This window comes from Engystomops pustulosus, chromosome 10 (genome assembly GCF_040894005.1).
Source record: "Engystomops pustulosus chromosome 10, aEngPut4.maternal, whole genome shotgun sequence".
In the NCBI taxonomy this organism is placed as follows: Eukaryota; Metazoa; Chordata; class Amphibia; order Anura; family Leptodactylidae; genus Engystomops; species Engystomops pustulosus.
This window is the reverse complement of record NC_092420.1, coordinates 1,382,972-1,408,420: the sequence shown is the minus strand read 5'-3', so window position 1 is coordinate 1,408,420 and position 25,449 is coordinate 1,382,972. Positions and strand designations below refer to the sequence as shown.

Genomic DNA, 25,449 nt, shown 5'->3' with positions numbered 1-25,449 from the left:
TCCTCAGCCCTCTTGTCGTCCTGAGCTCTGTCCGCCATTCCTCCTCCTCCCTCTCTTCACACACCTCCAGCGACACTGGAACCACGACCACTGCAGTGGACAGCGAGACGGAGGACCCCTACAGCATGCAGGTGAGTGTGCAGTGTGGTGACAGCATGCAAGTAGGTGTGCAGTGTGGTGGTCACAGCATGCAGGTAGGTGTGCAGTGTGGTGGTCACAGCATGCAGGTAGGTGTGCAGTGTGGTGACAGCATGCAGGTGAGTGTGCAGTGTGGTGGTCACAGCATGCAGGTAGGTGTGCAGTGTGGTGGTCACAGCATGCAGGTAAGTGTGCAGTGTGGTGACAGCATGCAGGTAGGTGTGCAGTGTGGTGACAGCATGCAGGTAGGTGTGCAGTGTGGTGGTCACAGCATGCAGGTAGGTGTGCAGTGTGGTGACAGCATGCAGGTGAGTGTGCAGTGTGGTGACAGCATGCAGGTGAGTGTGCAGTGTGGTGACAGCATGCAGGTAGGTGTGCAGTGTGGTGACAGCATGCAGGTAGGTGTGCAGTGTGGTGGTCACAGCATGCAGGTAGGTGTGCAGTGTGGTGACAGCATGCAGGTGAGTGTGCAGTGTGGTGACAGCATGCAGGTAGGTGTGCAGTGTGGTGACAGCATGCAGGTAGGTGTGCAGTGTGGTGACAGCATGCAGGTAGGTGTGCAGTGTGGTGACAGCATGCAGGTAGGTGTGCAGTGTGGTGGTCACAGCATGCAGGTAAGTGTGCAGTGTGGTGACAGCATGCAGGTAGGTGTGCAGTGTGGTGACAGCATGCAGGTAGGTGTGCAGTGTGGTGGTGACAGCATGCAGGTAGGTGTGCAGTGTGGTGACAGCATGCAGGTGAGTGTGCAGTGTGGTGACAGCATGCAGGTGAGTGTGCAGTGTGGTGGTGACAGCATGCAGGTAGGTGTGCAGTGTGGTGGTGACAGCATGCAGGTAGGTGTGCAGTGTGGTGACAGCATGCAGGTAGGTGTGCAGTGTGGTGACAGCATGCAGGTGAGTGTGCAGTGTGGTGGTGACAGCATGCAGGTAGGTGTGCAGTGTGGTGGTCACAGCATGCAGGTAGGTGTGCAGTGTGGTGACAGCATGCAGGTAGGTGTGCAGTGTGGTGGTGACAGCATGCAGGTAGGTGTGCAGTGTGGTGGTCACAGCATGCAGGTAGGTGTGCAGTGTGGTGACAGCATGCAGGTAGGTGTGCAGTGTGGTGACAGCATGCAGGTAGGTGTGCAGTGTGGTGGTCACAGCATGCAGGTAGGTGTGCAGTGTGGTGACAGCATGCAGGTAGGTGTGCAGTGTGGTGGTGACAGCATGCAGGTAGGTGTGCAGTGTGGTGACAGCATGCAGGTGAGTGTGCAGTGTGGTGACAGCATGCAGGTAGGTGTGCAGTGTGGTGACAGCATGCAGGTAGGTGTGCAGTGTGGTGACAGCATGCAGGTAGGTGTGCAGTGTGGTGACAGCATGCAGGTAGGTGTGCAGTGTGGTGGTCACAGCATGCAGGTAGGTGTGCAGTGTGGTGGTCACAGCATGCAGGTGAGTGTGCAGTGTGGTGACAGCATGCAGGTAGGTGTGCAGTGTGGTGACAGCATGCAGGTAGGTGTGCAGTGTGGTGACAGCATGCAGGTAGGTGTGCAGTGTGGTCACAGCATGCAGGTAGGTGTGCAGTGTGGTCACAGCATGCAGGTAAGTGTGCAGTGTGGTGGTCGGCCCCTGTGGCCCCTATAACTGTGCTTTCTGGATCCTGCAGGTGCTGTTCCCCCAATCCCTCCAGGCTGGATCCATCACCAATGTGTCGGCTTTATCTTCCTCGTACACAAGCCCCTCCTCCTCCAGTCTCAGCTCCACCCACTCTGCACCATCACAGCTCATTAATTCTGCACCGTCCAGCACACGAGGTAATGTCATTGGGTGACAGCAGAGGCGGCCTCTGGCCCGTGTCATGTGGTAACGATCTGTGTCCCCCCCCCTAGGTTCCCCCTCACTCCCAGATAAGTACAGACACTCACATGACCTGGTGATGCTGCTCCCGGCCCTGCGGGATCGGCCCAGCAGCGCCATGTACCAGACCGGCACGGAGAGTGGACAGGTAGGGGTTAATGTCATCATCATATCCCATCTCCTCATGACTCCAGTCACCTCCAGAGCTGCATCCACTATTCTGCTGGTCTTTTGTTGGCTCAGGGTTCTGTAGTGGGCATGCTCCTGCAGCGGTGTGGTCTGTAGAGTGCATGCTCCTGCAGCGGTGTGGTGTGTAGTGGGCATGCTCCTGCAGCGGTGTGGTCTGTAGAGGGCATGCTCCTGCAGCGGTGTGGTGTGTAGTGGGCATGCTCCTGCAGCGGTGTGGTGTGTAGTGGGCATGCTCCTGCAGCGGTGTGGTCTGTAGAGGGCATGCTCCTGCAGCGGTGTGGTGTGTAGTGGGCATGCTCCTGCAGCGGTGTGGTCTGTAGTGGGCATGCTCCTGCAGCGGTGTGGTGTGTAGAGGGCATGCTCCTGCAGTGGTGTGGTGTGTAGTGGGCATGCTCCTGCAGCGGTGTGGTGTGTAGTGGGCATGCTCCTGCAGCGGTGTGGTGTGTAGAGGGCATGCTCCTGCAGCGGTGTGGTGTGTAGTGGGCATGCTCCTGCAGCGGTGTGGTCTGTAGTGGGCATGCTCCTGCAGCGGTGTGGTCTGTAGTGGGCATGCTCCTGCAGCGGTGTGGTCTGTAGTGGGCATGCTCCTGCAGCGGTGTGGTGTGTAGTGGGCATGCTCCTGCAGCGGTGTGATGTGTAGTGGGCATGCTCCTGCAGCGGTGTGGTGTGTAGTGGGCATGCTCCTGCAGCGGTGTGGTGTGTAGTGGGCATGCTCCTGCAGCGGTGTGTAGTGGGCATGCTCCTGCAGCGGTGTGGTCTGTAGAGGGCATGCTCCTGCAGCGGTGTGTAGTGGGCATGCTCCTGCAGCGGTGTGGTCTGTAGAGGGCATGCTCCTGCAGCGGTGTGGTCTGTAGAGGGCATGCTCCTGCAGCGGTGTGGTCTGTAGAGGGCATGCTCCTGCAGCGGTGTGGTCTGTAGAGGGCATGCTCCTGCAGCGGTGTGGTCTGTAGTGGGCATGCTCCTGCAGCGGTGTGGTGTGTAGAGGGCATGCTCCTGCAGCGGTGTGGTGTGTAGAGGGCATGCTCCTGCAGCGGTGTGGTCTGTAGAGTGCATGCTCCTGCAGCGGTGTGGTGTGTAGTGGGCATGCTCCTGCAGCGGTGTGGTCTGTAGAGGGCATGCTCCTGCAGCGGTGTGGTCTGTAGAGGGCATGCTCCTGCAGCGGTGTGGTCTGTAGTGGGCATGCTCCTGCAGCGGTGTGGGTGGTGGGAGCTTGTGTCTGTCCTCTTCTTCATGCCTCTTTTCTATCCTTTCTGGTGGTCTTTCAGCGCTGTGTCTACCCCCGGGCCCTGTTCCAGCAGGTCCTTGGACCCTGCAAGCCGTGCAGTGACCCCAACCTCTCTGTAGCGGAGAAAGGTGAAGACATTACCCATCATGCACCACAACTACATATCACATGGGAGAAGGCCGACAACATGACTGCATTATCTGCAGGAGGGAACGTACAACACTCACCCGAATATTACAGGTCGCATCATCTCTAATTCTACCTTCTCTTCCTGCATGTTCCCCCTGGACGCCTCACCGGCGCCTCCTCTGGTCACTCTGATGCATCACAGTCCTCACCGCTCCCAGCAGTTGGAGTTTGGACAGTGGGACCAAAGAATCTCTGCCATTCCTCAGTTCTCATGTCGGGAGCGTCCTGACCCCGACCACCAGAGGCCTGACACAAGGTATGTACACAGTATCTCCTGCAGCAGAATAGTGAGTGCAGCTCTGGAGTATAATACAGGATGTAACTCAGGATCAGTACAGGATAAGTAATGTCATGTATGTACACAGTGATTGCACCAGCAGCAGAATAGTGAGTGCAGCTCTGGGGTATAATACAGGATGTAACTCAGGATCAGTACAGGATAAGTAATGTCATGTATGTACACAGTGATTGCACCAGCAGCAGAATAGTGAGTGCAGCTCTGGGGTATAATACAGGATGTAACTCAGGGTCAGTACAGGATAAGTAATGTCATGTATGTACGCAGTGACTGCACCAGCAGCAGAATAGTGAGTGCAGCTCTGGGGTATAATACAGGATGTAACTCAGGGTCAGTACAGGATAAGTAATGTCATGTATGTACACAGTGGGGCAGATTTATCAAGCAGCCTGAAAGTCAGAATATTTCCAGTTGCCCATGGCAACCAATCACAGCTCAGCTTTCATTTCACCAGTGCTCATGAATATTTTAAAGGGGAGCTGTGATTGGTTGCCATGGGCAACTGGAAATATTCTGACTTTCAGACACTTGATAAATCTGCCCCAGTATCTCCTCCAGCAGAATAGTGAGTGCATCTCTGGTGTATAATACAGGATGTAACTCAGGATCAGTACAGGATAAGTAATGTCATGTATGTACACAGTGACTGCACCAGCAGCAGAATAGTGAGTGCAGCTCTGGGTATAATACAGTATGTAACTCAGGATCAGTACAGGATAAGTAATGTCATGTATGTACACAGTGACTGCACCAGCAGCAGAATAGTGAGTGCTGGCTCATTCCCCTGTGAACTGCTGACGGGTGTGGTTGTCTGTGGCTGAGCTCCTGCACCACCTGGTGGAAGACCAATCCACCCAGGCCTGCTCTCTCCTCCCCAGGGAGGGAGTAGGTTTCTGGGATGAGTGAGCCAGGAAAATCCCAGGCTTCTGCCTCCCGGACCAGGCCGGCGGGGGGCAGGAGAAGCCAGTTGCCGGCCAAAGCGGAGGGGGTAAGAAGATCTGCCCGGAGCCAAGGACGCAGCGATGTGACCTCGGCTGCCACCCCCAAGACCCAGGGAAGCTGCAAGGTCTCCAGATCACAGAAGATCAAGGCAAGTAACATCAGCCTGAGTGCTCCTCCTGGAAAGCTGAGTGACTGTGCGGGAAAGCTGGGTGGTTCAGCTGAAAAGCTGGGTGCTCACGGAGGTGTGCAAAAGGCATGGGGTGATCTTAAGGCCCGGGAGTCTGCTACCATCTATGGCTCCCGGATTGCTGAGCACCTCCGTGAGTACGAGGAAGCCGGAAAAGCGCTGAGGAGGCTCCAGGAGGAGATAAGGGAGACCTTGGCCCTAGCGGGGGTGGCTACGCAGAGAAAGAAAAAGTCTGATCTACTTACCACCATAGACAGACTAAAAGCCGAGGTCACCGCTCTGCAGGAGAAGCGACATCTTATCCGCGAGCACAGCGGTCCGTTCCGCGAAAAGTTGGAAAACGACGCCCGGTTTGAGGAAATGCGCCTGGAGCAGCTGAGAAAGCAAAAGGGGCTTGAGATCCAGGCGGATGATGGCGATGATGAGGAGGATGAGGAAGACCAGCCGTGTCCGTCTGGTGGCCTGCGCCAACACCAGCAGGCCTCGCACGACAGGCTGCCTGCAGAGCAAGCGCCATTACCATCAGGCTGCGGCTCTGCCAACCTGGAGGAGGAAAGTGATGACAGCGGCCAGGGGGGGGCGCTAATGGCTCAGATCCGTCAGCTCGAGTCCCCAGTTCACCTCCAGAACTTTTCCTTCGGCGATGATATGCCAGATGACGACCTAAAGAGAAAGAAGAGAGCCAAGAAGATCAAGGCGTCTCAGGAGGTGAATCTGGTGTTTCGTCCCCTCCCTGTTCCCTCCGGGCGGGCAGCAGTGCCAGCCTGTCGTGGAGGCCCCGTTACCCAGCCCAGCACGAATCCTGCAGTGGACTCGGTGCCAGGGTGCGGGGAGATTGCAAAGCCACGTTCCATCATGGCGCAGAGCACCAGCCTTGTTTGTAGTAGCAAGGATGGTGCAGGGAAGGCATCGGCCGAAAGGCCGGACAGTGAGGGCGATCCAGCAAGTCCTGGTACTGTGCGCTGCCCCCCAGTGGGAGGGGGGGGTGGCCCAGTGCCAGGGGCAGTGGCGGTGGCTCCTGTAGTCCCTAGCACTGTGGCTGCTGCTAGGTCCGGTGAGCAGCGGCAGTGTGATGGGGCTGCTGGGGCTTGTGGTGCGGCGCCTCCCAAGCGCCCTGTGCAGCCTGCGGGAAAGGGCGCAGGAAAGGTTTTATTTTGTATTGGCTCATCTGACCCTGGAGATGGCACAAAGAGACTGTCCGGAGTAAATAAAGACAGGAGGCCTCTTTCATCCAGCGAGCAGCGATGCTCCAACCTTAAAAAAACTGCGGGACAACAAGGGGTTAATGCCAATGAGGCAGAGGGCACAAGTAAGATCGGGGTCGGAGCTGCCTCTTCTCAGGCTCAATCAGCTATGGAGGTGGCTCTACCCCCAGTGCCCAGTGACGCTGAGGCAACCCCAGGTCCTCCTGGCCCAGCTGGTGTGAGTGATGCAAGGAAGCGAGGGAAGCGAGGCAGTAATGTACATAGTGTGGTGAGTGTGGGAGTGGTGGATGGTGGTGAGGGGGTTAATCATGTGGTTTGTGCTGATCCATCTGCACCCCCAGTGGTGGCCGCTCCCATAAGGAGCTATGCGAGTGTCACCGCTGGGGCAAGTGGGGTTAACTCCTTGTCTCCTGGCTCTGGGAACAGCGTTTTGCAAAGGCGTCTTCTGGAGGCTCTCAGGAGAGGGGAAAAGTCAATCACTGTAGAGGGAAGAGAGGTTGATCTGTCCTTCTGGACAGACAGGCATGGCCTGGCAGCCTTCCAAGAGAAAAGGGGGGGAGAGACTGTATGGTCTTTACCCACAACCGGGCCCGGAGCTTCCCGTAGGAATGTGGTTCGTCTTCGCTGGAGGGGCAGTGACGCATGCCCACCCAGGTCAAGGGTGGTGGAGCTCCTCCTGAAGATGAACTTCAGGGCTAGTGACATCTTTGCCCTGATACATCCTTATGGTACTCCGGAGTTCGATGTCAGCTTTGTCCGGCCGGAGGGCTTAGAGCTCTTCTGGTCGAATTATGAGCTGGCAAAGAACGAGCCTGGCTGGCGAGACTTTGCTGTGCAAGCAGTGTCTCGCCAAAACACAGTCAAGAAGGTGACCGTTTTGACCCGTAACGAGTCACTTTCTTGCATGGACATCATGACGTGGCTCAGTCGTTATGGTGAGGTTGTACAGGTACCTCAGAAAAACCGCGATGAATTTGGCATTTGGTCTGGGGCCTGGACCTTCATGATGAAGTTGAAGTGTTCAGGCGGCACAGTCGCCCACATTCCCTCTTCAGCCTTTCTTGGGCGGGACAGAATCCTGATTTTCTACCAGGGGCAGCCGAAGGTCTGTCACAGGTGCGGTGACCCCACACACTTTAGCGCCAGCTGCCAAGTGCAGAAGTGCGCTTTGTGTGGTGGGCTAGGTCATCTCGCTGCATCCTGTAAGGACATTAGGTGTAACCTGTGTGGTGAGCTCGGTCACCCTTTCAGCCGTTGTCCTCGCTCCTTTGCCAATGCGGTTGTGACCCCAGTGGAGGAGAGCCATGAGGTTGCTTCTGCTGGGGAAGGTACCAGCAGAGGTGGAGGAGCTGAGGGGCCTGTGAAGAAAAGCAAGAATAAGTCACCTTCTCAGTTGAGGCGGCTTGAAGCCAGACAAAAAGGGAGAGAACTGGGGAAGCCTCAGGTTGCTGGGGTGACCCTTGGTCCTTCCTCAGAGGCTGGTCATGCTACTGAGGCCCTGAGGGATGATGAGTTGGATGAGGAGGTCAGGAGGATGGAGCGCGAGAAAGGTGCCATGTCCTCCACGTCCTCCCATTATGAGAGTATGGATGAGGATAACAGGATTTGGCTAGAAAATAAGCGCAAGCAGAAAAAGAAAAAACGCGGCGTATCTAAGGTACCTAAGGAAGGGAAAACTTCCTCCCCTCTGGTTGAGCTTTCCAACCGGTTCCTCACCCTCGATGAGATCGCCTCCTCGGAAGGAGAGGCTGAGGGTGGGGTTCTGGAGGTGGCGGCGGAGCAACCTGCAGGGGGCGCCGAGTCTCTATCCTCTGGGGAAGCCGGGTCCTCAGAGTGGGAGACTGACTCAGAGTCAGGAGACAAGGACGAAGGAGAGGGTGGTCCGGGTGGGTCCTTGGGGGCCAGTAATAACATGGACACCTCAATTTCGTTAAAAAGAAGTTGCCCCAATTCTGAAGGGAAAAGGGAAAAGGCATCATCTTCAGAGGAGAGTCGGGGGAAGGGAAATAGTAAGAAAAAAGCCGTCTAACTTAATCACTCATGATGGCGGCACCCACTCCGTTGACGCTGGCGTCCATTAATGTCGCCAGCATTAAGTCTGATGCGGCTAGATTTGCGGCCTTTGATTTTCTCGGCCGTGTTGAAGCCGACATTTTATTTTTGCAGGAGACCAGGCTGCCAGATTTGGCGGCCGTGTTTAAAGCTAAGAGGGAATGGAGACACGGGCCTTCCTATTGGTCTCTTGCGGCCGAGCCGTATAGCGGGGTGGCGGTACTTTTTACCGCGCCGGTAGAATGCCGACGAGTTATTGAGTTAGAAATGGGGAGGTGCCTGATCCTGGATGTCCTCATGAAGGGACAAGAACTGCGCCTAATTAACATCTATGGTCCCCAGTCCAAGTGGGACAGGAAGTGTCTCTTTATGAGGATCAAGCCCTACCTTTTTACAAGTCGGCAGGTGGTCTTTGGAGGGGACTTCAATGCTGTCACGAGGTCCCAGGATAGGGGAGGTTCCAGAGACAAGCTGACTTATGATAGCGTCGCTCTTAATAGCATAGCCAGTGAGGCTCGCCTGGTGGATGTCCACATCCGGCACACCCCAGGCCACGCGGGGTTCACCTATTATAGGGGTAGCTGCAGGTCTAGAATAGACAGGTTTTATTTAAAGGAGGAAGCCATTTCTTCAGCAGTGTCCGTTGTTGAGGTGGAGTTCTCCGACCACTGTCTAATTTTGTTTTCTCTGAATGTTACAGAGACCCCCCGGATGGGAAGAGGCTACTGGAAGCTCAATTCGTCTCTCCTGGAAGAAGCGGAGATAAGACAATCCTTTGAGGACTTTCTTCAGAGCCAGGTACCATTGCTGGGCCTTTGTAGCAGTAAGTCAGAGTGGTGGGAGATGCTCAAGAAAAGGGTGGCGAGATTCTTCCGCCAGCTCTCGAGCCTCAGGAGCCTGGACAGGTACCGCCTGTATCAGGGCCTGAGGAGGAAACTCGAGCATCTCGTCTCGACTGGAGGTAGTCGTGAGGACATCTCCAGAGTGAAATCCTTGCTGAAGAGGTGTCAGTACGATAGACACGCATCTTTGGTTTTTGAGAGGGATTACGGGAAATACCGCTCGCCCGACCCTTACAGAAACTGCAAGATGTCAGTGAATAGTAAAGTTGTCACGGGACTGGTTGACAGTACGGGATCCCTGAAAAGGTCCAGATCAGGGATTCTGGAGGTCGTCAGATCCTTCTACTCGCACCTCTTGGGCAGGAAGGATCTAGATCGGGATGTGATGTCGGCTTTCCTGGCTGAAACTGTCCCTGAGCCAGGAGTAGACCCCTCTCTTGATGTTTTGACAGAGATGATCAGGGAAGAGGAAGTCAGCCTGGCGATTGAAGGGCTCGCCCTCAAGAAATCGCCGGGTCCGGATGGCTTAACATCTGAGTTTTATAAGACCTTTAAGGACGCCTTGGTTCCCCTCTTGACTGAGGTATTCAATGAGTGTCTTTCCTCGGGCGCTTTGCCGAAGTCAATGAGGAGGTCTGCCCTGATCATCCTGTCAAAGGGTAAGGACCGATCTCGTATTGAGAACTGGCGTCCCATAGCGCTTCTCAATGCGGACAGAAAGGTTTTGGCAAAGGTGCTGTTTAATCGGCTGGTGCAGTTTGCGCCCCGGCTCCTTTCGGGGACCCAGCACTGCTCTGTTCCAGGCCGCAGTACATTTAGTGCTGTGCTTTGTGTCCGGGAGGCAGTGGAGCAGGGCAGGGCTGGTAACTGGAAGGGGTACTTGCTGTCCTTGGATCAGGCAAAAGCGTTTGATCGGGTTAACCACGAGTACCTCTGGTCTGTCCTTCTGAGGTATGGCCTGCCGGGGGAGTTTGTCAATTGGCTAAAGGTTTTGTACGCAGGGGCAGAGAGTTTCCCGCTTGTGAACGGTTGGATTGGCCGCTCTTTTGAGGTCGGGTCTGGTGTTCGCCAGGGTTGTCCTCTGAGCCCACTTTTATACGTGTTCGCGATTGACCCATTCCTTAGGAGGGTTGATCGTGGGCCGTTGGTGGGAGTCGGGATGGACCAGGCGGCACCGGAAGCCACTCTAAGGGTGGTAGCGTACGCTGATGATGTCACTGTTTTTGTGTCCTCGAGAGGGGAGGCGCAATGGGTGATGTCAGAGGTTGACCGCTACTCAGAGGCTTCTGGGTCCAAGATCAACCGGGATAAGTGTGAGAGTCTCTGGCTGGGAGAGGGAGGTCCAGGCTTCGATCTCCCGGACACTCTTCCAGGGCCCCAAGACTCTGCCAAAGTTCTCGGCATCGAATTTGGCCAGGGGGATTACCCCATGCAAAACTGGGACGGCAGGCTTAAGATCGCCGCTCAGAAGGTGGACCAGTGGAAGGGTTGGTCTTTGACCCTCAGGGAAAGGGTGAACTTGATTAAAACTTACCTGCTCCCATTGCTGATATATCTGGGCAGTGTGTGCATGTTGCCAGAACCCCTCTGGACTCGGGTCTACAGTCTGTTCTTCCAGCTGTTATGGGGGAATAGGCTGAACCTAATCAAGAGGGAGGTTACTTACCGCACGAGGAGACAAGGAGGGTTGTGTATGGTCAACCCTGTGGTGTTCCTAGTGAATACCTTTCTTAAGATCAATGTAGCAAACCTCTGGAAAGAGAGGGCTCCTCCGTGGGTATACTCCTGCAGGGGATGGTTTCGGCCTTTCTTCCAGGAATGGGAGACAGGAGGGCGAGTGAAGGATCTCCGTACACCGCATGGGCATCTTCCGGCTTACGCTACCCCGGTTCTGAAGGTGATTCGCCGGTGGGGTCTGGGAATGTGGGAGATCAGGACCATGTCGAGGAAACTCCTTGACAAAAGGGTTCTGTTGACCCATTTCCAGAAGCCTCTGGCCCTCAGGGATTGCCCAAGTCGGGATCTGGGGGTGGGTTTAGGTCTTTTGAATTCCATCAGGATCCCCTTGAAGTTTTGGGACTTGACTTGGCGCTGCTTCCATGGAAAGCTGTGTGTGAGGGACAATCTGAAGTGTAGGAGCTCTGAGGAAAGGGGTTGTCCCCGGGAGGAGTGCGGTGGCCTGCTGGAGAGCATGGACCACTTCCTGCTTCAGTGCCCCTTTAACACAGAGGTGTACAACCGGGTGGGCGCTTCCATCCATTGGCCCGGGTTGGCCGGTCTCTCCTATGCGGAGTGGGCCTATGGAGCATTCAGAGGCCTGGGTGGCCGGGACCGCTGCACGTTATTCCTAGTTAGCCTAGTGGTCAGGTACCACACGTGGAACGCACGGTGTTTAGTATCGACGCAGCGTAAAATCCTCCCGGTGGATGAGGTGGTTAGGAACATTCTGGGTGACCTGGTGAAGGTGCGCTCTCTGGAGTATGAGAGGCTGGGCACGGGGAGGGCCTCTCTCCTTTGGAGGGGGTTCTCCTTTAGTGTCCCTTAGTCTGTCATCTCCGCTCCTGGTGTTGGGCTGAAGCTGACACTGTAGATTTTTGTTTTGTATCTGAGGTTATAGTGATGTAGGGGCTTGCAGGCGCCGATCCTGGGCTTTATGTGGTTGGTTTGTTATATGTTGATATGTTTAATGTGTTTGTATTTTGTGTACAGTGTGTATTTATGTAGTTATAGTTAATGTGTATATAGCTTGGTTGGTTTTGGGGTGTTGGTGTTAGGGTGTTAGGTTGGGAGGGGGGTGGACGGGATTTGGACAATATGATCCCGGGCACTGGTCTGGACTATATAGCGCAAACTTTGGACGTTAGACCAGTGTCTGGGGGGAGGGTGATGGGCGTGGGATTTAGTTAGTTATATTTTATGTTATTTAATGTTATTAATGTTATTTCCGTTATATTCATTGTTATTTCTGTGTTTATTTCTTGTTTATTTATTTATTTATGTGTATTTTGCTGTGTATTTCGATATAAAAAAAAAAAAAAAAAAAAAAAAAAAAAATTATTAGGTGGTGGGAATGGGTGAGGGTTTTGTTTGTTTTCATGCTGAGTGTGTGGTGTGTGTGTGGCTGGGCCAGGAGGTTTTGTAAGTTTATTTTCGTTTATATTTGTTCTTTTGTAATTCTTTTGCCAGAAGTTATGGCTTCATTTATGTTTATTATTGTTATGTTTTTCACTTTTATATAAAATAAAAGATTTACAGGATGTAACTCAGGATCAGTACAGGATAAGTAATGTCATGTATGTACACAGTGACTGCACCAGCAGCAGAATAGTGAGTGCAGCTCTGGGGTATAATACAGGATGTAACTCAGGATCAGTATAGGATAAGTAATGTCATGTATGTACACAGTGACTGCACCAGCAGCAGAATAGTGAGTGCAGCTCTGGAGTATAATACAGGATGTAACTCAGGATCAGTACAGGATAAGTAATGTCATGTATGTACACAGTGACTGCCCCAGCAGCAGAATAGTGAGTGCAGCTCTGGGGTATAATACAGGATGTAACTCAGGATCAGTACAGGATAAGTAATGTCATGTATGTACACAGTGACTGCACCAGCAGCAGAATAGTGAGTGCAGCTCTGGGGTATAATACAGGATGTAACTCAGGATCAGTACAGGATAAGTAATGTCATGTATGTACACAGTGACTGCACCAGCAGCAGAATAGTGAGTGCAGCTCTGGGGTATAATACAGGATGTAACTCAGGATCAGTACAGGATAAGTAATGTCATGTATGTACACAGTGACTGCACCAGCAGCAGAATAGTGAGTGCAGCTCTGGAGTATAATACAGGATGTAACTCAGGATCAGTACAGGATAAGTAATGTCATGTATGTACACAGTGACTGCACCAGCAGCAGAATAGTGAGTGCATCTCTGGTGTTGCTCGTTACCTCGTTAACTCTCTGTTGCTGTGAGAGGCTGTGTGCTGCTGCTGCTCCTGAGCTCCAGGGAAAACCACCTCCACCTGGGGCCTGCTCTCTCCTCTCCCAGGGAGGGAGTGGGTTTTCAGGCATGAGCCAGGGCAGCAAGTCCCAGGCTCCTGCTTCCCGGTCTAGGCCGGCGGGGGGCAGGGGTAGCCAGGAACCGGCCAGCGCTGCGGAAGCCTTGGGGGTAAGAAGATCTGCAAGGAACAGCAGCAATGCTGCTCCAAGTACCCCCAGGCCAGCTAAGGCTTCAAAAAGCTCCAAAACCCCAGGAAAGCTGAATACCTCGGGAAAGCTGGGTACCTCGGAAAAGCTGGATACTGCGGGAAAGCTGAGTGCTCAGGGAGGTGAGGCTGACCTCAGTGAAGAGGGCTGGGGAATGCTGAGGACCCGGGAGTCTATTTCCACCTATGCCTCCCGGGCTCTGGGCCACCTCTCTGAGTACGAAGAAGCCAGCAAGACGGTGAGGAGACTGCGGGAGGAGCTCAGGTGTGCCCATGCCAGGGCAAGCTCTGCCCCAAAGAGGAAGAAGGAGCAGATTATGGCAGAGATTTCCAGGCTCCAGACTAACATCCAGGCCTTGGAGGAGAGGAAGGCGTATCTGCTAGAGAGGAGCGGTCCGTTTAAAGAAAAAATTCTTAATGATGAGCGGTTCCGGGAGATGGAGGAGGAGAAGCAGAGGCGGCTGATGGGGCTTCAGCCTGAGAGTCAGATGGAGGAGGAAAGCCCGGTGCCGTACAGTGGGCCCCCTGCAGGACAAGCGGCTATGTCATCTGCCTGCGGTTCTGCCGGCCCGGGTGAAGATAGTGACAGCCACCAGGGAGGGGCGCTGATGGAGGAGATCCGACGGCTCGAGTCCCCTGTGCACCTCCAGGACTTTACTTTTGGAGACGATCTGCCGGAGGATGCACCGGGGGGCAGCAAACCACGAAAGAAGAAGACCAAATCCGTGGAAGTGGTGAGTCTAGTTTACAGCCCCCTCCCCGTAAAACCCGAGTCGGCCGCAGGGTCAGCTCACTGTGCGAGCCCCGTTACCCAGCCCAGCGCGGGTCCTGCAGTGGACTCAGTGCCATGGAGCGGGGAGATTACAGGTGTGACATCTGATGTGGCGATGGGCTCCGTCTCTGTTTGTGGTAACAGTGGGGGAGCAGGGGAGACATCGGCCGCAAGGCCGGACAGTCAGGGCGGCTCGGCAGTGGCGATACCATCCAAATCCAGTGCTGTGGTGCGTCCCCCAGTGGGAGGGGGGGATAGCCCGGCACTGGTGGCAGCTTCCGGTGCCTCGGCGCCTCTTCATGCTGTTGCCGCTGATCACATGGTTATGGGGCGGCGGCAGCGTGGAGGGGTCGCTGAGGCTGAGGGCTCCGAACCTCCCAAACCTAAACCTAAAGTCCTGTTTTGCGTAGGAGTTGGAGATAATCTGCAGAGAAGTGCTGAGGAAGGTGGGAATCAGCGGCGCCTCACACCGGCCAAAGATCAGCGGCGACTCTTACCTTCCCCTAAGAAAAGTAAAATAACATCTGCTACCGATGATGCGGAGGGCACAAGTGTGACACAAGTCGGGGTCCCCTCTGGGCGATGCTCTGCGAGGGGACCCCCGTCCCTTGTGCCTGAAGATGCGGAGGTGGTCTTGTCTGCTAATGTTGTTGCTGGTCCAGCCAGTGTGAGTGGAGTCAGTAATGTTGTGGTGGATAATGTGAATGGTGTGAGTGGTGAAGAATCTTTTCCAGCTTTGGGGGTGAGTGATGGGGTGACTGGTGGTGTGGGTGGCGCGGCTGAGTGTAACATGCAGGTGGGTAGTGTTAATGTGGTGGGTGCAGGGGTTGGTCCGGTTGCTCCCCCAGTGGCGGCCCCTATTAAGAGCTATGCCAGTGTCGCTGCTGGGGGAAGTAGGGGTCCATCATCCTCGTCTCTGGGCTCTGGGGACGGCTTTTTGCAACGGCGCCTCCTGCAGGCCTTACAGAAGGGAGAAAGGACGATCAATGTAGCGGGGCAGGAGGTTGATTTGTCGTTTTGGATAGAGAGGCACGGCCTGTCTGCCTTCCGAGAGCAAAGAGGCAGGGAGACATCATGGTCGCTCCCGACAACCGGGCCGGGTGCTAACCGTAGGAATGTGGTCCGTCTTCGGTGGCGTGGCAGTGATGTGTGTCCCCCTCGGGCACGGGTAGTTGAGCTGCTGCTGAAGATGGACTTCAAGGCGGCTGACATCTTTGCCTTGATCCATCCCTATGGTACATCTGAGTTTGATATCAGCTTTGTTCGGCCGGAGGGGCTTGAGCTCTTCTGGTCCAACTATGAGCTGAGATACAACGAGCCCGAGTGGCGGGACTTTGCTGTACAAGCAGTGTCCCGCCAGAGCGAACTCAAGAAAGTGACCGTTCTTACCCGTAACGAATCATTATCTTGCTTTGACATCATGACCTGGATGAATCGTTATGGAGAGGTACTGGGAGTACCCGAGAAAAATCGAGACGAGTTTGGTATCTGGTCAGGGGCCTGGACCTTCATGGTAAAGTTGAGGCGTTCAGGTAACTCAGTCGCCCACATCCCTTCATCAGCCTTCCTGGGGAGGGATCGGATCCTGATCTTCTACCGGGGGCAGCCTAAGCTGTGTCACAGGTGCGGTGACCCCACACATTTCAGCGCAAACTGCACCGTGCAGAAGTGTGCGTTGTGTGGGGGTGTCGGCCATCTCGCTGCATCCTGTACAGGGCAGATTAGGTGTAACCTGTGTGGTGATCTCGGTCACCCGTACAGTCGTTGTCCTCTTTCCTTCGCTAATGCGGGCTCAACCTCAGCGGATGAAAGCCATGAGGCTGAATCTGCTGGGGAGGGGACTAGCAGAGGCGGAGGAGTGGAGGGGCCAGGGAAGAAAGACAGGAAAAAGACGCCTGCCCAGCTAAGGCGTCTAGAGAAGCGTCAACAGGAGAGAGAGCGGGGGGAGTCTCGGGCTGCTGGGACAACCTCTGGCGCTCTCCTGGAGACCTCACCTGTCGCTGAGGCCCCAGGGGATGATGTGCTGGATGAGGAGGTCAGGAGGATCGAGAGAGAGGAAGGTGCCACGTCCTCAGACTCCTCCCATTATGAGAGTATGGACGAGGATAATAGGGCGTGGCTAGAGGAAAAGCGTAAGCGTGGCGCCAAAAAGAAGAAAAAGGGTAAAAAGAAGGGAGGTGTAAGATCTTCTCCCTCCCTGACTAAGGTACCCAAGGAAGGTGCAACCGACCCCCCGCTGGTCGAACTTTCAAATCGATTCCTGGCCCTGGATGGAGCCTCTCCTGCCGATGGAGGGGCTGAGGGTGAAGGGCCAGAGGTGGCGGAGCCTGCAGGGGGTGCCGAGTCTCCCCCTGGGGAGTCAGGGTCCTCAGGAGGGGAGACTGGCCCAGAGTCTGGAGACGAGGATGAGGGGGCAGGTCCTGGATCTGCCCCTGAAGCATCAGAGGTGCGGGAGATGGACACCACAATATGTCTAAAAAGGGGGTGTTCATTTCCCGAGGGTGGTGGTAAGATGGGTAAAAAGAAAGCCGTCTAACTCAATCACTCATGATGGCGGCACCCACTCCGTTGACGCTGGCGTCCATTAATGTCGCCAGCATTAAGTCTGATGCGGCTAGATTTGCGGCCTTTGATTTTCTCGGCCGCGTTGAAGCCGACACTTTATTTTTGCAGGAGACCAGGCTGCCAGATTTGGCGGCCGTGTTTAAAGCTAAGAGGGAATGGAGACACGGGCCTTCCCATTGGTCTCTTGCGGCCGAGCCGTATAGCGGAGTGGCGGTCCTTTTTACCGCACCGGTAGAATGCCGACGAGTTATTGAGTTAGAAATGGGGAGGTGCCTGATCCTGGATGTCCTCATGAAGGGACAAGAACTTCGCCTAATTAACATCTATGGTCCCCAGTCCAAGTGGGACAGGAAGTGTCTCTTTATGAGGATCAAGCCCTACCTTTTTACAAGTCGGCAGGTGGTCTTTGGAGGGGACTTCAATGCTGTCACGAGGTCCCAGGATAGGGGAGGTTCCAGAGACAAGCTGACTTATGATAGCGTCGCTCTTAATAGCATAGCCAGTGAGGCTCGCCTGGTGGATGTCCACATCCGGCACACCCCAGGCCACGCGGGGTTCACCTATTATAGGGGTAGCTGCAGGTCTAGAATAGACAGGTTTTATTTAAAGGAGGAAGCCATCTCTTCAGCAGTGTCCGTTGTTGAGGTGGAGTTCTCCGACCACTGTCTAATTTTGTTTTCTCTGAATGTTACAGAGACCCCCCGGATGGGAAGAGGCTACTGGAAGCTCAATTCGTCTCTCCTGGAGGAAGCGGAGATAAGAGAATCCTTTGAGGACTTTCTTCAGAGCCAGGTACCATTGCTGGGCCTTTGTAGCAGTAAGTCAGAGTGGTGGGAGATGCTCAAGAAAAGGGTGGCGAGATTCTTCCGCCAGCTCTCGAGCCTCAGGAGCCTGGACAGGTACCGCCTGTATCAGGGCCTGAGGAGGAAACTCGAGCATCTCGTCTCAACTGGAGGTAGTCGTGAGGACATCTCCAGAGTGAAATCCTTGCTGAAGAGGTGTCAGTACGATAGACACGCATCTTTGGTTTTTGAGAGGGATTACGGGAAATACCGCTCGCCCGACCCTTACAGAAACTGCAAGATGTCAGTGAATGGTAAAGTTGTCACGGGACTGGTTGACAGTACGGGATCCCTGAAAAGCTCCAGATCAGGGATTCTGGAGGTCGTCAGATCCTTCTACTCGCACTTCTTGGGCAGGAAGGATCTAGATCGGGATGTGATGTCGGCTTTCCTGGCTGAAACTGTCCCTGAGCCAGGAGTAGACCCCTCTCTTGATGTTTTGATAGAGATGATCAGGGAAGAGGAAGTCAGCCGGGCGATTGAAGGGCTCGCCCTCAAGAAATCGCCGGGTCCGGATGGCTTAACATCTGAGTTTTATAAGACCTTTAAGGACGCCTTGGTTCCCCTCTTGACTGAGGTATTCAATGAGTGTCTTTCCTCGGGCGCTCTGCCGAAGTCAATGAGGAGGTCAGCCCTGATCATCCTGTCAAAGGGTAAGGACCGATCTCGTGTTGAGAACTGGCGTCCCATAGCGCTTCTCAATACGGACAGAAAGGTTTTGGCAAAGGTGCTGTTTAATCGGCTGGTGCAGTTTGCGCCCCGGCTCCTTTCGGGGACCCAGCACTGCTCTGTTCCAGGCCGCAGTACATTTAGTGCTGTGCTTTGTGTCCGGGAGGCAGTGGAGCAGGGCAGGGCTGGTAACTGGAAGGGGTACTTGCTGTCCTTGGATCAGGCAAAAGCGTTTGATCGGGTTGACCACGAGTACCTCTGGTCTGTCCTTCTGAGGTATGGCCTGCCGGGGGAGTTTGTCAATTGGCTAAAGGTTTTGTATGCAGGGGCAGAGAGTTTCCCGCTTGTGAACGGTTGGATTGGCCGCTCTTTTGAGGTCGGGTCTGGTGTTCGCCAGGGTTGTCCTCTGAGCCCACTTCTATACGTGTTTGCGATTGACCCATTCCTTAGGAGGGTTGATCGTGGGCCGTTGGTGGGAGTCGGGATGGACCGGGCAGCACCGGAAGCCACTCTAAGGGTGGTAGCGTATGCCGATGATGTCACCGTTTTCGTGTCCTCGGGAGGGGAGGCGCAATGGGTGATGTCAGAGGTTGACCGCTACTCAGAGGTTTCTGGGTCCAAGATTAACCGGGATAAGTGTGAGAGTCTCTGGCTGGGAGAGGGGGATCCAGGCTTTGATCTCCCGGACACTCTTCCAGGGCCCCAGGACTCCGCCAAAGTTCTCGGCATCGAATTCGGCCAGGGGGATTACCCCATGCAAAACTGGGACGGCAGGCTTAAGATCGCCGCTCAGAAGGTGGACCAGTGGAAGGGTTGGTCTTTGACCCTCAGAGAAAGGGTTAATCTGATTAAAACTTACCTGCTCCCATTGCTGATATATCTGGGCAGTGTGTGCATGTTGCCAGAACCCCTCTGGACTCGGGTCTACAGTCTGTTCTTCCAGCTGTTATGGGGGAATAGGCTGAACCTTATCAAGAGGGAGGTTACTTACCGCACGAGGAGACAAGGAGGGTTGTGTATGGTCAACCCTGTGGTGTTCCTAGTGAATACCTTTCTTAAGATCAATGTAGCAAACCTCTGGAAAGAGAGGGCTCCTCCGTGGGTATACTCCTGCAGGGGATGGGCTCCTCCGTGGGTATACTCCTGTATGGGATGGGCTCCTCCGTGGGTATACTCCTGCAGGGGATGGGCTCCTCCGTGGGTATGCTCCTGCAGGGGATGGGCTCCTCCGTGGGTATACTCCTGCAGGGGATGGGCTCCTCCGTGGGTATACTCCTGCAGGGGATGGGCTCCTCCGTGGGTATACTCCTGCAGGGGATGGTTTCGGCCTTTCTTCCAGGAATGGGAGACAGGAGGGCAAGTGAAGGATCTCCGCACACCGCATGGGCATCTTCCGGCTTACGCTACCCCGGTTCTGAAGGTGATTCGCCGGTGGGGTCTGGGAATGTGGGAGATCAGGACCATGTCGAGGAAAGTCCTTGACAAAAGGGTTCTGTTGACCCATTTCCAGAAGCCTCTGGCCCTCAGGGATTGCCCAAGTCGGGATCTTGGGGTGGGTTTAGGTCTTTTGAATTCCATCAGGATCCCCTTGAAGTTTTGGGACTTGACTTGGCGCTGCTTCCATGGAAAGCTGTGTGTGAGGGACAATCTGAAGTGTAGGAGCTCTGAGGAAAGGGGTTGTCCCCGGGAGGAGTGCGGTGGCCTGCTGGAGAGCATGGACCACTTCCTGCTTCAGTGCCCCTTTAACACAGAGGTGTACAACCGGGTGGGCGCTTCCATCCATTGGCCCGGGTTGGCCGGTCTCTCCTATGCGGAGTGGGCCTATGGAGCATTCAGAGGCCTGGGTGGCCGGGACCGCTGCACGTTATTCCTAGTTAGCCTAGTGGTCAGGTACCACACGTGGAACGCACGGTGTTTAGTATCGACGCAGCGTAAAATCCTCCCGGTGGTTGAGGTGGTTAGGAACATTCTGGGTGACCTGGTGAAGGTGCGCTCTCTGGAGTATGAGAGGCTGGGCACGGGGAGGGCCTCTCTCCTTTGGAGGGGGTTCTCCTTTAGTGTCCCTTAGTCTGTCATCTCCTCTCCTGGTGTTGGGCTGAAGCTGACACAGTAGATTTTTGTTTTGTGTTCTGAGCATGTAGTGATGTTGAGCTTGCAGGCGCCGAACCTGGGCTTTATGTGGTTTTGATTGATGTTGTTTAGACTTTATTTGTATTCTGTTTTCTTTATGTTATGTTGTAATTACTGTATATATTGTATATATTGTATATAGTGGGGTTTGGGACATAGCGTTAGGTTGGGAGGGGGGTGATGGTGGTGGGACTTATGAACTGACCTGGGCACTGGTCTGGACTACTTAACGCAAACTTTGGACGTTAGACCAGTGTCTGGGGGGAAGGGGAGGGTGCGGGCGAGGGATTTAGTTTAGTGTAGTGTTATGTGTATTATGTGTTTGTTATTATATATATTTAAAAAAAAAAAAAAAAAAAAAAATGGGTGTGGGATGTGATCTGTGTGGGGTGGTTTGTTATTAGAGGGTGTGGGGTGGGTTTATGTATATTTATGGTCATTTATGTTTATTTGTGGGTGTGGCTTGTGTTTGTTATTGGTTTGGTTTAGGATGTAATAATCGGTTGGGTGGGGGTTGTGGTATTTGGTGTTTATTCATTTTGGTGTATTGTAAGTTATTATTTTTGCTAGGTATGAATGGGGCTGGACCAGCAGGTAAGATATTGTATATAGTTTGTATATATTGTATATTATGTTTTGTTTGTATTGTTATGTTTTTTACTTTTATATAAAATAAAAGATCTACAGGATGTAACTCAGGGTCAGTACAGGATAAGTAATGTCATGTATGTACACAGTGACTGCACCAGCAGCAGAATAGTGAGTGCAGCTCTGGGGTATAATACAGGATGTAACTCAGGATCAGTACAGGATAAGTAATGTCATGTATGTACACAGTGACTGCACCAGCAGCAGAATAGTGAGTGCAGCTCTGCGGTATAATACAGGATGTAACTCAGGATCAGTACAGGATAAGTAATGTCATGTATGTACACAGTGACTGCACCAGCAGCAGAATAGTGAGTGCAGCTCTGGGGTATAATACAGGATGTAACTCAGGATCAGTACAGGATAAGTAATGTCATGTATGTACACAGTGACTGCACCAGCAGCAGAATAGTGAGTGCAGCTCTGGGGTATAATACAGGATGTAACTCAGGATCAGTACAGGATAAGTAATGTCATGTATGTACACAGTGACTGCACCAGCAGCAGAATAGTGAGTGCAGCTCTGGGGTATAATACAGGATGTAACTCAGGATCAGTACAGGATAAGTAATGTCATGTATGTACAGTGACTGCACCAGCAGCAGAATAGTGAGTGCAGCTCTGGGGTATAATACAGGATGTAACTCAGGATCAGTACAGGATAAGTAATGTCATGTATGTACACAGTGACTGCACCAGCAGCAGAATAGTGAGTGCAGCTCTGGGGTATAATACAGGATGTAACTCAGGATCAGTACAGGATAAGTAATGTCATGTATGTACACAGTGACTGCACCAGCAGCAGAATAGTGAGTGCAGCTCTGGGGTATAATACAGGATATAACTCAGGATCAGTACAGGATAAGTAATGTCATGTATGTACAGTGACTGCACCAGCAGCAGAATAGTGAGTGCAGCTCTGGGGTATAATACAGGATGTAACTCAGGATCAGTACAGGATAAGTAATGTCATGTATGTACACAGTGACTGCACCAGCAGCAGAATAGTGAGTGCAGCTCTGGGGTATAATACAGGATGTAACTCAGGATCAGTACAGGATAAGTAATGTCATGTATGTACACAGTGACTGCACCAGCAGCAGAATAGTGAGTGCAGCTCTGGGGTATAATATAGGATGTGTATCTGTTTGCAGGCCATTACTCTCTGCACTTTGATGCATTTCACCCCTCTGTAGGTGATGGGGGTCCAGGGTTACCCGGCAGATCCCTCCGCAAGGTACTAATACCCCCCCCCCCCTCTGTGCCCCTCTGTGCCCCTCTGTGCTCCTCTTTGCCCCTCTGTGCCCCTCTGTGCTCTTCTTTGCCCCTCTGTGCTCCTCTGTGCCCCTCTGTGCTCCTCTGTGCTCCTCTGTGCCCCTCTGTGCTCCTCTTTGCCCCTCTGTGCTCCTCTTTGCCCCTCTGTGCTCCTCTTTGCCCCTCTGTGCCCCTCTTTGCCCCTCTGTGCTCTTCTGTGCTCCTCTTTGCCCCTCTGTGCTCCTCTGTGCTCCTATGTGCCCCTCTGTGCTCCTCTGTGCTCCTTTGTGCCCCTCTGTGCTCCTCTTTGCCCCTCTGTGCTCCTCTTTGCCCCTCTGTGCCCCTCTGTGCTCCTCTTTGCCCCTATGTGCTCCTCTGTGCCCTTCTTTGCCCCTCTGTGCTCCTCTGTGCTCCTCTGTGCCCCTCTGTGCTCCTCTGTGCTCCTCTGTGCTCCTCTGTGCCCCTCTGTGCTCCTCTGTGCCCCTCTGTGCCCCTCTGTGCCCCTCTGTGCTCCTCTGTGCCCCTCTGTGCTCCTCTTTGCCCCTCTGTGCTCCTCTTTGCCCCTCTGTGCTCCTCTTTGCCCCTCTGTGCTCCTCTTTGCTCCTCTGTGCCCCTCTTTGCTCCTCTGTGCTCCTCTTTGCCCCTATTTGCCCCTCTTTGCTCCTTTGTGCCCCTCTGTGCCCCTCTGTGCTCCTCTGTGCCCCTCTGTGCTCCTCTTTGCCCCTATTTGCCCCTCTTTGCTCCTCTGTGCTCCTCTTTGCCCCTATTTGCCCCTCTGTGCTCCTCTGTGCCCCTCTGTGCTCCTCTTTGGCCCTCTGTGCCCCTCTTTGCCCCTCTGTGCCCCTTTGTGCTCCTCTTTGCCCCTCTTTGCCCCTCTGTGCTCCTCTGTGCTCCTCTTTGCCCCTCTGTGCCCCTCTGTGCCCCTCTGTGCTCCTCTGTGCTCCTCTGTGCCCCTCTGTGCCCCTCTGTGCCCCTCTTTGCTCCTCTGTGCTCCTTTGTGCCCCTCTGTGCTCCTCTGTGCCCCTCTGTGCTCCTCTGTGCCCCTCTGTGCCCCTCTGTGCTCCTCTTTGGCCCTCTGTGCCCCTCTGTGCTCCTCTTTGCCCCTCTGTGCTCCTCTTTGCCCCTCTGTGCCCCTCTTTGCCCCTCTGTGCTCCTCTTTGCCCCTCTGTGCCCCTCTTTGCTCCTCTGTGCTCCCCTGTGCCCCTCTGTGCTCCCCTGTGCCCCTCTGTGCTCCCCTGTGCCCCTCTGTGCTCCTCTGTGCCCCTCTTTGCTCCTCTGTGCCCCTCTGTGCTCCTCTGTGCTGCTGCGGGTGCTGGTTGTTGTTGTGACTCTTCCTGTCTCCGCAGAGCCCCCTGCACACCATCCCGGCCTCCCCCACCAGTCCGCAGTCTTGTCTGGATGGCAGTAACTCTCCGCTCTCGGGCAGCGCCAGCAGTGGGGTGTCTTCCCTGAGTGAGGGCACGTTCCCCGGATGTCCGGATGGGACCCCCAGCACAGACTCCCGGACTGAGGATCAGCAGAGCGGGTGTTACCAGCACTACCCCCCGGTGCGGTACAGTCTATCGGACCCCAACGGGCTGGAAGCTCCCAAGATCCAACCATGTCGGAGCCACTCCGCCCCCACTGGGGTCACCCCACCCCGATCACCCAGCGGGGAGCACGATGAGGGGAATGCGGAGCACGAGCGGCTCCGGAGGTCCCGGAGGAACTGCCACATGATCAGAGATCAGGCCGCTCGGGTGGGGTGGGATCACAACATGGGGAAACCGCAGTAATGGACCGAACGGGAGGAGCGCGAGGCGAGAGCGCGGGGCGAGAGTGTGTGACCATAGGGGAGGGGTCGGTGGGTGAGAGGTCAGTGGCCTGGGGGGGGTCGGTGTGTGCGGTGGGTCAGGGGGAGGGGGGGCGATGGGCGTGAGTTGATGTGTGGCAGCGGGTCGGTGTTTGCAGTGGTTCCTTGTGGCTGGCAGTGGCTCGGTGAGTGCGGCGGTGGGTGGGTGTGAGTTGATGCGTGTGGCGGTGGGTGGGTGGGTGAGTGTGTGCGGTGGGTCGTTACGGATGGAGGTGGCAGTTGATGCGCGGGTCGTGCAGGGGTCGTTGTGCGCCAGTTCTCCTGTCTGATAATTACTATGCGCGATGCTTGTGACTGCTGATAATGAAGTGTCGGCTCTTGTGCTCCTCCCGCTCTGGGGCTCCTTGCATCCATCTGTGTTATTTGCAGTTTGTCTCTTGCCCCTCCCCCATGACTCTGGGACTTTCTGAGTTTCTCCTCTTGATGTCTATGAAGGTGACGAGGATGGCGGTGACCCCGGGCGCCCCTGTTCTTTGTCTCCATATTGTAGGCTCCGGCGGTGCTGTGTCGTGTCTGTATATACGGTGCCGCATGCCCCTCGCACGCCGCCTGCCCTCCGGTTATGTGTAAATACAATTCACTGTTCTGTTGTGGGATTTTCTTTTCCTTCAGATGGTTGTTATATGAAAATAAAGTTTACCACCCGCGACAACGCGGCCTCTGACTACTGTGATAGATGGGTATTACATGCACGCCCTTTAGTGGCCTATGTGTATAGGACATCACATGCACGCCCTCTAGTGGCCTCTGTGCATAGGACATCACATGCACGCCCTCTAGTGGCCTCTATGTATAGGACATCACATGCACGCCCTCTAGTGGCCTCTGTGCATAGGACATCACATGCACGCCCTCTAGTGGCCTCTGTATATATAACATCACATGCACGCCCTCTAGTGGCCTCTATGTATATAATATCACATGCACGCCCTCTAGTGGCCTCTGTGTATATAGGACATCATATGCACGCCCTCTAGTGGCCTCTGTGTATAGGACATCACATGCACGCCCTCTAGTGGCCTCTGTGTATAGGACATCACATGCACGCCCTCTAGTGGCCTCTGTGTATAGGACATCACATGCACGCCCTCTAGTGGCCTCTGTGTATAGGACATCACATGCACGCCCTCTAGTGGCCTCTGTGTATAGGACATCACATGCACGCCCTCTAGTGGCCTCTGTGTATAGGACATCACATGCACGCCCTCTAGTGGCCTCTGTGTATATATATATCACATGCACGCCCTCTAGTGGCCTCTGTGTATATGACATCACATGCACGCCCTCTAGTGGCCTCTGTGTATATATATATCACATGCACGCCCTCTAGTGGCCTCTGTGTATATGACATCACATGCACGCCCTCTAGTGGCCTCTGTGTATATAGGACATCACATGCACGCCC

The 25,449-nt window shown here is 54.3% G+C and overlaps 1 protein-coding gene across 1 annotated transcript in view; it reads left to right on the top strand.

Annotated features, from left to right (window-relative positions):
• The window catches only part of DOCK3 (dedicator of cytokinesis 3), a gene marked incomplete at its 5' end in the record, with an annotated part of 168,055 nt that extends 143,347 nt beyond the window's left edge, over nt 1-24,708 (top strand). Inside the window, 7 exons of the mRNA XM_072128238.1 lie at nt 8-131; nt 1,780-1,927; nt 2,003-2,118; nt 3,425-3,512; nt 3,716-3,829; nt 22,093-22,175; nt 23,539-24,708. Coding sequence (XP_071984339.1) covers nt 8-131; nt 1,780-1,927; nt 2,003-2,118; nt 3,425-3,512; nt 3,716-3,829; nt 22,093-22,175; nt 23,539-23,967 — 1,102 coding nt within the window. The remainder of the gene's footprint in view (nt 1-7; nt 132-1,779; nt 1,928-2,002; nt 2,119-3,424; nt 3,513-3,715; nt 3,830-22,092; nt 22,176-23,538) is intronic.
• Between the last annotated feature and the right edge of the window lie 741 nt (nt 24,709-25,449).